Source organism: Nyctibius grandis, chromosome 2 (assembly GCF_013368605.1).
Source record: "Nyctibius grandis isolate bNycGra1 chromosome 2, bNycGra1.pri, whole genome shotgun sequence".
NCBI lineage: Eukaryota > Metazoa > Chordata > Aves > Nyctibiiformes > Nyctibiidae > Nyctibius > Nyctibius grandis.
In genome coordinates this window covers 12,029,079-12,040,439 of record NC_090659.1, presented here as the reverse complement: position 1 = coordinate 12,040,439, position 11,361 = coordinate 12,029,079, and the positions used below count along the sequence as shown (strand labels likewise).

The following is an 11,361-nucleotide window of genomic DNA, read 5'->3' as shown; positions in this document are numbered from 1 at the left end:
GTTTCAGGTTTTGTGGCCTATGATTCACAACAAATAAATTTTATTTAGGGTACTGAAGACATTTGTTTGACTTTGGCAAATAATGTCAAGCAAAATGAAGCAGAAATTCAAAGCTATCTTAACACCTCCACTTTAATTTACCTTCTAGGCTGTTTTTCAAGAGGATATAAAGGACCTTTGTCATTCTCCTCTCTCGCTTTTTCGTAAGCCTTCTATTAGACTTACCTTTTCTCCCTGTGACTTTGTCACCAAATCAAAGACAACAGAGGACTGAAAAGTGCTATTTCAGGGAGTCCAAATTCTGTGATAAATGGCAAAAAACTATTCCACCATGCAAAAGAAAAAGATGGCTTTAGAAAACTTCCCTTCTCTACCAAACAGTGACCTTTAATCTCATTGCTTTTATTGCATTACTGTAGAGCCAAGAGAGAAAGGGAGGTGTTAGGGACTAGCTAGGCTACTGGCAGTGCAAATCTGCTTGGCAATAATACCCCTTGGTCCTCTGAACAGCAGCACACCTTCTTCACATTCGAGTCCCAGCACAAGCTGAAATGAAGGGTGCAGTTAGTGCCACAAGGCTGAGTGGGGAAAAATGAGAGAGGAAAAGAGGATGATTTTCTTGAGATCATCCAAATTCTTACTGAGGCCTGATGGTGACTCAGAAGGAGATAAGTTTTAAAGCATTCCTCACTCTGAATCCTGTCCTCATTTTCAACTCATCTCCTTAGTGCACCTCTCTTTTTCTTCTCCCCTTACTTCCTCTCCTTCTTCCTTACTCCCTCCCCAAACAAAGATTTTGGCTCACTCACCCATGCTGCAAAGCAGCTGCATGAAGTCACATCCTGATAGAATAAGGAACTGCGTAACTGATGTACGCTCATGTACTACGCTTCGTTGTACTTAGTTTGGTTACCAGGCAGTAGCAGTTGCACATCAGCTGGATAAACGTGAATTAAAAATGTTGAAGAGAAAACCATCTAATGTGTCTGATAAGGAGAAAAGTCAAAAGCCAAAGGTAAGGATATTTAATTTTTATTGTCAATGAATAATAACAGGAATTCTTAACAACTTTTAACAGGAGGATTTCCTTTTAAATGCTAACTTCAGGATTTTCTGATGTGCTAGCAAGTGCCTCAGTGCTATATTCTCAGGAATCTATTTGTATATACTCACTTTATAATAGTAATGATCCAATTCAAGGAATCATCATTGTGAAGCTGCTATAGCTGTGCTAAAGGGTCTGGTACTGGACTTTGTCTACTGTTATATGTTCTGCATCAATCTTTTAACAGAGGGGCTCACACAAATCCCCTGTCTCCATTTCATCTATGATAAACGGATGATGTCCCACAAAAAAAGTGTGAGAATCAGTGAAGACTTAGAAAAGCTATTCAATTTGTTCCTTATTTTAATAAATTTCCTCTTGCATCACCATACCAAAGGAGGAAAGGGTACTTGGCAATCAGTGTTTGTCACCCTCACTTTCCTGGGAATGATTATACTTTCAGCCTGAAAGAAAAGAAATACTCTGAATAAATTGATAGTGTGCTACACTGGACACTTTCCACAATCTGGAATTGCAAGAAAGAAAGTGAGAGTTTTGCAAGATGCATAAGGATGTGTCCTGTGCTAGAAATTTATTTTCAGTCCCTGGACTGGGTGCAAAATGACCTTTTCAAGTGTATTGTAAGCCTGAAGAGAAATGGCTACTGTTAGCCTGAGTGCTTCAGTATCCATTTCTACCTCAATTTATCAATGCTAAAAATGTAACTAAGAGATTAGAAAAGCCTTTTTTGTGTACCTCTGCTCTCAGTAACTCAGCATCTCCCAGTTTACAGACTCATCTTCTCATTGTTTGGGAATACACCTCACTTAGTGACTTCTGGGTCCTAAAAGATTATTGCAGACACTATTCCAGCAGGACTGTCTTGTGATTTTACACAGCATTGGCTTTTGTGTATTGCACTTGCAGTTTTAGACTATACCTCATTGACAAGTAATATTTTTTCCATGGTTTTGAAACAATTTTGAATCCATTTCCCCCCAGAATTTAATGGTTTTTTAAGCATTTCATGTGTTGGCATGGTATGTATTTTCTTCTGTTCTATCATCATACTGTTTTGTAATGGCAGGGAAGAAGTATAATTAATATCTAATTACACTATAGGTTAAGCAAGAAATGACCATGAGAAACTCTGTGGATGGGCTTTGTTTTCCTGTCTGTTAAATATTTTCAAAAGCCAGTTTTGTTCACTCTCTTCTTCCAGAATAAGACATTACTTAACAACAGTCTCATTTTCCTTTTTATAATTTTTTTTTCTACACACTTAGTTATTCATTCATGAGTGCACTCCATGCTATTAAAATGCTGGTATTGTGGCTTCTCAAATATATATATACATATTATGGTTATGGATTTGATTCATTGTATGTGTAAAGCAGGGATAAAAAGAGTATAACCACTTGACTGAATATCAAACCTGCTGACTTTGTCTTATTGTAAATGTTTACAAAACTGGAAAGGTCTTGGTGAAGTGGCTCAGGATGTCTTTCTGCCTCAGTAGTGTGCTTTGAAACACTTCACCTGCCGTAGTCCCACTTTTGCACAGAATTGTGTAAACTTTCCACGACAAGAATGTTCTTGCTGAATGTGCTATTCACAAAAAGGGCATGGGAGGAGACAGCCCCACGTCACACGGAATAGAAATCTTAGCTTGTTGTAGCATGTTTCAAAACATGCCCCATGGAAGCAACGCAAATACTTAAGTTGCTTAATACTGAATTGGGTAACATGGGGCGCAGGTCCTCACCTCCCGACAGAAATTACAGAATTTCACAAGTGACTTCCCTAGATCACTTCCTGGCTGCCCTTGCTCTGCACAGGCAACATTTGGTACCTCCTCATACTCACAGGGCAGGATGCCGTCATCACTGTGGAGGTCTTGGGCTATCTCACCTTGCCTTTAGGCAGCTTAGATGTCCCAGTGTCTCCAACACATCCACATGGGGCTGACACAAGACCTATGGGAGAGTCGTAAGATCTAGAGTGTTAAGTGAAAATCAGGTTCACTACCTTAGGCCCTCAAAGAGGACACCAAAAAGATCTTTTTAGGTAACTGATTCTTAACCACGGTGACCAGTTGTCTTTATCACAATTGTATGAACTTCTGTGCGTTAATTCAAGTGTTTCACCAAGATTTTCTTTTTAATCTTTTTGGTTTTATTACTTTCTAATGTGAAGAATATTGGCATCCAGTTTTGCCTTTTGATAAAGATGAAGGAATACCATGCAAGGCTGATGTTAAAACCCTTCTCGAGGCAACTCACTGTCCCTGTATAAACCCTCTAGTAGTGGTGGGCAAGTCAATGAGCAATGCAGGAGTAATACAGATTTTCAGTATCTAACTGCCAGCTCTCTATGTGCAATGCATTTACTTTATTTATTACTATGGTGCTTAAGGGACTTCTGCAGATGCATTAGGCGCTTCGTAGACAAAAAGTAGCATCTTGCGACTCAGTGTCTGCTATGGAAAGGTTGATACTATGCCATGAAATAGTAGCATTGCAGTATTTTTCATTATACAGCAGGATTTCTGTAGTGCTGCAGTCACACTAGTAACTTCTTTGCATATCAGGCAGCTTTTGCGTATGCATGGATATGAATGCAATGAATGCAACGCAATGAATGCATTGTATGTATGTAAACTATATAAATAAACATTCATTGTTAGGCAAAAAAAATCTACACCTGGTGTCATCCCAGAGAAAACTGGGAGAGAAATGTGAGAGAAATGTTTTCAAAAGAGATACTGGAAGGATTCTGATCCTTTGCCAACGTTTATCATTGTAGCTGCACGTACTGCCATGGAACTGCACATTTATACCTTGTACATCAGCTGAGGACTCAGGTAGCTGAACTATAAAGTGAAAGTCCTAAGGCTTAAAAATACCCTGTTTAATATTGAAGAAATTCAACCGATTGAAGGGCCAAGCTCTCTATTTCAAGCCTGTCTAATCTAACATATTTGTCTATTCAGGACCTTAAATGACTTTCTATCACAACAGACCCTGTGCACCTCCTATCAGGGCATCCACCAAGAGGGAGCTCTCTCTCAGTGCTTCCTTTCAGTCCTTAGCTGCCCCTCTGTCTTTTCTGTCAGACAAGACATGGCTTGGTTTATATGGCGTAGCTGTTCTGAGCTGTGGTATTATTTGTGGGCAGGTGAGGTCAAACAAACTAAGTCTTGCACCTAGCCCTGAGGTGAGTCAGCCTCAGCGCCGTCAGCTCACTGCAGGGAAAGCGTGTGTCTCCTGCATTGCTGGAGCTTTAGCTGCAGAGCGGGAACGTACTATAGCAGGTGAGGGGAAGGATGCTTTTACTATACATGTTTCGGCTATGAGTTTGTGCAGTCTGTCCCACCACCCCTTAGAGAGCGGGGAAAGAGGAGAGCAGTTGACTTAGAGGATGAAAGACAGACCCCTAAAATCACCTGGATTTTAGCCTCTCTGACCATTATGATGTTACAGATGTCAGTGTATCTGGGGAGTGGCATGAAGCAGTTTTAGAAAGATTGTAAGAAAAAACATTCTAAGAAATTATACAGCATCTAGTCTTCTCTTTTGTATAAGCTTCAGGCAGCAACATATCCTGGCACTATACAAATAAAACCCCATTAAAGCATTTCTCAGCTACTCTGCATTCCACTTCGCACTGTTTTACACATTTGACCAGGTGCAAATGACAATGGAAGGTGCAAATAATCTGTAAAACATCCCTGCATTGTCTAGCCCACTTCACAGGATGTAATGTGCTGGGCAGAGCCTATTCCTTTCTCTCTCTCTCTCAAATTCTTATGGACACAGCAAAGTTGAAAACTGCCCGATGATTCTTGGCTTTACTTCAAGCTGAAGCAAAGACAACTTTGTGCCATTTTTTTTCTGCCTTGACTGAAGGAAGTCTTGTGTCATTATTCTACATGACAGTTGATCTATGTTTATGCTAAAGGTTTGAGACGGTTTTCTTTTCTTATTCTGCTTCCAAATGTGCTTGGTGCTTGAAACTCAGCTTACTTCTGGTGTGTAAGACAATTCAGGGTCAATGCCTGTGCATTTTGTTTAGGCAAAAATATGTCCAAGCTTCTAATGAAATCAATATTCGCTTACTTAGGTGAGAAACAATTATTTGTTTTCAGTGTTATGAGAAAATAGTGGCAAATCCAATGGAAGGAAATATTTTAATGTGCAACTTTGTTCCCTAGTACTATTTCATAACAATAATTTCCCTTTTTATAAGCTTTAAATGAAACACTGCCTCCACTGAAATCAATGCACTTTTTTGCCACAGACTTGAGGCCAGAATTTCTCTTTTGTATATATTCTTCAGAGAAGGCCTGATCCTGATTCTAAAAACACTTAAATGAATAAATTAGCTGTAATCCCATTGATTTCAATGGGATTTGTCATCTGAGTAAAGTTTATCACTTGCCTAAGTGTTTGGAGCCTGTGATGCAGATAGATGCTATAAGCAAGTTTTCTTGTCCTGCTTTTTTCTTAGACAGTGGCTTGTGACTCTCCAATGGAGAATACTTATTAAAGAAAAGAAAATAGAAAATAGGTACAGCAAACCTAAATACCAAAAATAATTCAAGACATAATTAGATCTTCTGTAGGACAAGATCTGCAGTGAAGAGATTTCTCAGTGTTAATGAATATTAACTAGGATTTATCCTTGAGTGGGAAAAGCTGAGGGTTTTAATTTTATTTCAAAGGTAAAGACTGGTAGAGTTCTGAAAATAGTAAGTTTTATATTCTTTTCTTTCCCCCTGAAATTTTGAGTGCATAATAAATGGGCCACTGCTAATGTCACAGATGCAAATTTTCACAACCATGACTGAAGTGATGTTCGTTTCCATTTGCATTTCACTCTAACAATGATGAGAGGTGATGAGCTGATGATAAGCTGTTTTCACTGTACTGCCCGCTGTGCAAATTTATGCTTGTAGGCAAAGATGACACATAGTTCTGTCATTAAAGGTCTTTACTGTATTGCCTCTTGAAGAAAGACTGTTTGTCAAAATCCATTTGAACTCTGTTAAATAAGCATAAGCAGATGACAACATCTGGAAAGCAGTTTTAAGAACCTGGTTTATAGTGGAAATACCTGTAGGCCTTTATCAGGGAAGGTTCAGAGAAAGAAAAAATGATACTTGTAATAATCATGTATGTGTAGATGGGGGAAAAAGGGATTGTAGGTGACACTTCAGAAGGTGTTTCCTGCCTCCCTCAGGCTTCATAAAAACTAGAACAAGGTTAGAGTTAACCTTGAGTTATTTTTCTTGTGTGAGTGGAAGGCTCTACAATGATATGACTGCTCCTCTTACCTCTGGTATTTTTTCTTCATTTATATTAGCATCTTGCTTCTTGATCATCAGGTAATTTTTTTTTCAATAGCAGTTTCAGAAAGTTCCTTAACATATATGTTAGCACATGTCTTCTAGTAACATCTTGAAATTTGAGAAATTTTGTTTTCTCACCAGAAAGTAAGGGTCCAGAGTCTTTGTGGGGAAAGAACAGCCGTCTCTGTCCTGCCCCTTGCCAGAGGCTGATTAGGATGACCAGACTCCACATTTTGATGCTCAGATCAACACACAGGCTCATTGAGGGCTCAGACAACTCTTGACTAGCTCATGTGCAAAAGGAAAAAATGACATCTGTGGCCTGGTCCAGTCCTGGCCTCTTCTGTGTGTTCCCTTGATTACAGCACCTTTTAAATTTTCACCAACCTTGTGCAAAATTCAGGTAATTTCTTATTTCTTCCCTGTCTTGGTTTTCCTTCACTAGCCAGGCTTAAGTCCTTAATAGCAGAACAATTTAAAACAAGTGAGAGCAAATTTCCTGAAGGGAATATTTTCACATTAATATTAATTTTGCTTAGAGTAACAAATCCAGTTCAGTTCTTTGTTTTCCTAAGCAAGCAGGAGCATTTCAAGAAGTATGCCTGAACCACCTTCTCCAGCCATTTTTAGAAACCGGACTATCAACCATGTAATTTATAACTGTACTCTCTGATAAATACTGTAGCACAACTACCAAGGTGACATAAATCAGCATTAGTTGCCTTCTAATTTTTAATTAGTTTTATAGAGCAGTTGACTTACTTCAATATTGTGTTTCTAGGAAATCGAAAATACCCCAAATTAAACATTGGCCAGGATATCTGTCATTGCTGGAAAGAAGCAGTAACTATGTATGGGCAAGACAGACAGAGGATGTGGCCTACAGTTTTCTGTAGGTTTCAACACTCTTCTAGTAATCTGTGTCATAGCATAAACCCAGACTGAAGTCATTATGAAGCCATTGCTGGCCAGCTTGTATAAGCAATTTGTGAGTGGCTACAAACACTTCAGCCAGAATAATCAACTCCTTGATGTGTGGGCAGAAGCCCCTGGCAATACCTACTCCAGAGAAGGAAAAAAAGTCTTCTGGGCCTCTGTAATCACAACATCCCTTAACCTTTATCTTCTGAAAGCTTGCAAGAGAGACAGCAGAGATACTTCAGTTGTTAGAAACGGTTATACTCTCTTCCACAAATTAGCAATGTCAGTGTTTTTGCTAGATATTTTGCTGCTTGGCACCAGGCTATGGATTATATATGCTCTGACTATTTAGCAAGTCATATGTCCTTTAAACCATCCTAATGGAAAACTTTGTTCTGTGCCTCAGATGAAGGTGTGTTGTACGTGTGTTGATATTCCACAGGAAGATGAATGACCAACTACTTTTTTCCCAAGTGAAATCTCCCCTATATAACTGCTTGCTCATACCTTTCTAGCTTTTTATATTTTATTCCACTTAACAGTGTACCCAAGAGCATGTTCTTACTTTTTTTTCTTCTTTCCAAACTTGAGGCTGAAATTACAGCCTATGGAAAAGTTTGGAGATTTTTAACTGCTTCAGGGAAGCTGCTTCTTTGATCATGCATATTATATACCATACTGCCACCTTTTTCCCCATACCTCTTTTGTTTATTCCATGGATGCACAGGAAGCTGGATAATGACTTCACCTGCACACAGTCTTCAGGCTGCTCAGTTGCCAGCTGTAACATCTACTGGCATCTTTCTGGTAAGCAGAATGTCAACAGCAAAGGGTCTGTCATCTCTAACCATCACCCAGCACTGAGGCTGATAAGCTTTCTCTGGGAAGATCTAGTGATCCACTTACTGTTTTGCACCGTTATGTCTTCTGAATGGAGTTTTAGACCCTTTCCTACCCTTTTATGTCTTCATCTCTTTTATCATCTTCACAAGAACAACCACGTAACCTCACACTCCTGTACTTGATTTCCACGGGATATTGAATGGTTACTTCCTTAAGAACTGTAGGAAGTTGTAAGTTCCTCTACTTGGTCATGCTGACCTTATTCAGAAGGTGTGGTAGGTTAGTTGTCCTTTCAGATATGTTGAAAGGCAAGTGAGACCTGAGGCTACTAGAATACTTGAGTACTTGGCTTTAGGTTTTTCTGCAGTGTTTCTCATGGCTTCTTCAGGGAGAAGAGAAGCACTAGAGGAGTGCTGTTCAAACAGAAAACATGGAAGAGCTATGGTGCAGTTTCATGTCTTCCCACTACCATTATGTTTGAGATAGAGATGGAGCTTTGTCACTGACAGCCTGCAGCTGTGAGATTAAAAAATCGGCTTCACTTAGCAATAGCATAGCCAAAAGCAGATGTGTGAAGATGAGATGACAAAGTGGCCAAGACAGCTGAATGACCTCACACACCTTGACTCTCTGCTGCCTTCACCTATGCAAATCGGATGCTGAGCTTTACCATCCATGAACTGCTTCCACTCGCCACAGCTGTGCTGTTTTTCACTTATACTTCTGTCTGTCTGCCTCCTTTTTTATCAGATGTTAAGTCCAAATATTGCTTCACAGAGCTGGAAAGGGGACATGGTTCACTGATGGATGAGCAGCTCAGAGCCTGTGTAGAGGGTGCATGAAATGACTGATGATAGTAGAGCAGCCATTCAGCTCTAGTCATAAGTACATGGCAAGGCTCTTCTGATATTGTCTGTTGGGGTGTTTCCATTATTTTCTTCCTGTCTCTATAATGGAGCTTGTAGTCGCTTGATTAATGTCTCATCGTAATTGTGGTAAAATGTTTGAAAACTGTGTTTGGGATTTTAGTTAGTATCTGAAGAAATAGGAAGAGGCAACATGTTCCTACTCGTTCATGAAAGCTTAAAACCTTGTAGCTGGCACAGCCCCATTTGCAGTGATAGGCCATATTTGAGTAGGATTTTGAGTATGGCCTTGAATTTGGGGTTCAAAGAACACCTCAAAGCCCTCACTGCTGTTTGTGCCTCAGTAGCATCATCTCATTGGTGAGTGTCTCTCAACTACATGCTGTTTTCATGGAGGTTGCAGGAGCAGGAGAGGGGTGAAAAGCTCAGTCTCAATTTTATCATGTGTCAGAATGGAAGCACACTTCAAGCATCTGGTACATTTGTTTTTCATGAGATGAAACTGTAGTTTTCCACTGAGCTGTGATTGCAATAACCCCATGCCACAGAGATAATTGAACAGAGAGAGGCACTGATGTGCTCATACCAGCCTAGTACCCTTGGCTGTGCTCAGTACCCCAAGTGAGCTGTTGACTGTATGCATTCCTTTCCGGTGTAAGAGTGACCTGAACAGAATCAGGATGCTATCTTGACAACTAGATTTTTTTTCCCAGGATTGCACTTATAGAACTTATACTACAAAGAAAACCCAGAATTTAACACATCATAACTTCTGCACTAAGAAGTATTCTTATGCATGTATTATTACGTGCTAAATCACGAGGAAGTCCTGACCTGGAAACCTTCTTTCAGGTCCCATACTGATCCAAAACCAAAAGCTTATTGAATTTATTTTATGAGCTTAAATTTCCAAGAAGCATATGTTAGATTCCCAGGCATATGTTGTGCAAACATGTCCAGTTTTTGAAGCCTGCAAAGCTGCAATGAAGTGCCACGTGTGCTTTCTTCAACTGGACAATAAAGATAACTTTGGCCTGTGGATGGCAATTAGCCAACACTGGAACTCAGCCTTCTGACAAGGGAGGATACATGAAGGGGAAAAAATGGTGACACTGGTCATCATTTTAAAGGATTCAAAAGTTAACCCACTGTAATGAGTATAGTCTTTTATTTATTTTTTCTTTGTTTTCCAAGATAAAAACAACGTAAATAAATGGACATATAGATTTGATGAAACACTAAAATTCACAGTGACTGATGATAGATACTGCACTGAATTTTGCTTCTCTACTGAAGTGCATCTCCATTAAGGCAATTTCAGCTAATCTCACTATGGATTCATTAATCAAGTGTAGTCAGGATGTTTGAAGGGAGATAATGAGGGGGAAAAAACTGGCCTATTGTTTGGATCTTATTCTTCAGCTGGTTAGTTTGTTTATCATATTCCGTAATATTTGTATCCCGATAAATAAGTTCCAGTCACAATTAGCTATCATAACAGAGGACTAACACCTCTTTATTTACTTACAAGTTCAAAATTATTCCATAAATAGATCAATTAACTTTGTGTTCTCTTTACATTGCATGCCTATACAGATTTCCGGCCTGCAGTATCAGTTAACAGTGAAATGGAAACAAGGTGGACCGGTAGCATTTTAAAATTTCCTCCCTTTTAGCCAAAGGTGCAACCATCCATGGAGACAAAGTCCCTAATCCTACATCTTCTTCTCTAAGCACTAACGTCCTAAACGCATACTGCAGTATCAGCAGTCTCTTATTGTCTTCCAAAATTTCTCCTCTAAAAAGCCTAAGAAAAGATTTGTTCATTTTTTACTCATTTTTTACTCATTTAGGATTACATACTGTATATCTGCCCCACATAAAGCTGTCATTATATTACTTTAAAAAAAAAAGTTGAGGCTTCAAGAGCCCAGTGGGGTTGGAGACTGCTGAAGATGGGAATGTTTATAAGCTCTGTGATATTAACTGCAGCACTCAACCTCAGGTGACATAAAGCATGCAAAAAAGAACTTTCTGTCAGTTTTATTATTTCTAAAAAGGTTCCCCTTGAAAGAGTAGAGTGACCTTGCTCTGCTGAGCTGACATATGCCACTGAATTAATGGCTAAGCTTTGCTGTAGGGAAGCTTGCAGAAACATTACAACTCCGATGGCTGAGTTTGCTGTGAACATTAATCAGGGGAACCAACATGATGTATCAAACACTCATTTAAAAGTAATAAAAACTAACTCTCTTTCTCACCCCTCCCCCAAGTTTCTTAGAATTAGCTTATTGTTGGTCATTACCTGTTGTCAAGGATAAGACTGCAGGACAGCA

At 39.3% G+C, this 11,361-nt stretch overlaps 1 protein-coding gene across 1 annotated transcript in view; it reads left to right on the top strand.

Annotated features, from left to right (window-relative positions):
* The first annotated feature begins 940 nt into the window (after positions 1-940).
* SAMSN1 (SAM domain, SH3 domain and nuclear localization signals 1) overlaps positions 941-11,361 on the top strand; it is a 34,416-nt gene continuing 23,995 nt past the window's right edge. The window contains exon 1 of the mRNA XM_068425565.1: positions 941-1,015. Within this exon, the coding sequence (XP_068281666.1) occupies positions 959-1,015 (57 nt within the window). The 5' untranslated portion in view covers positions 941-958. The remainder of the gene's footprint in view (positions 1,016-11,361) is intronic.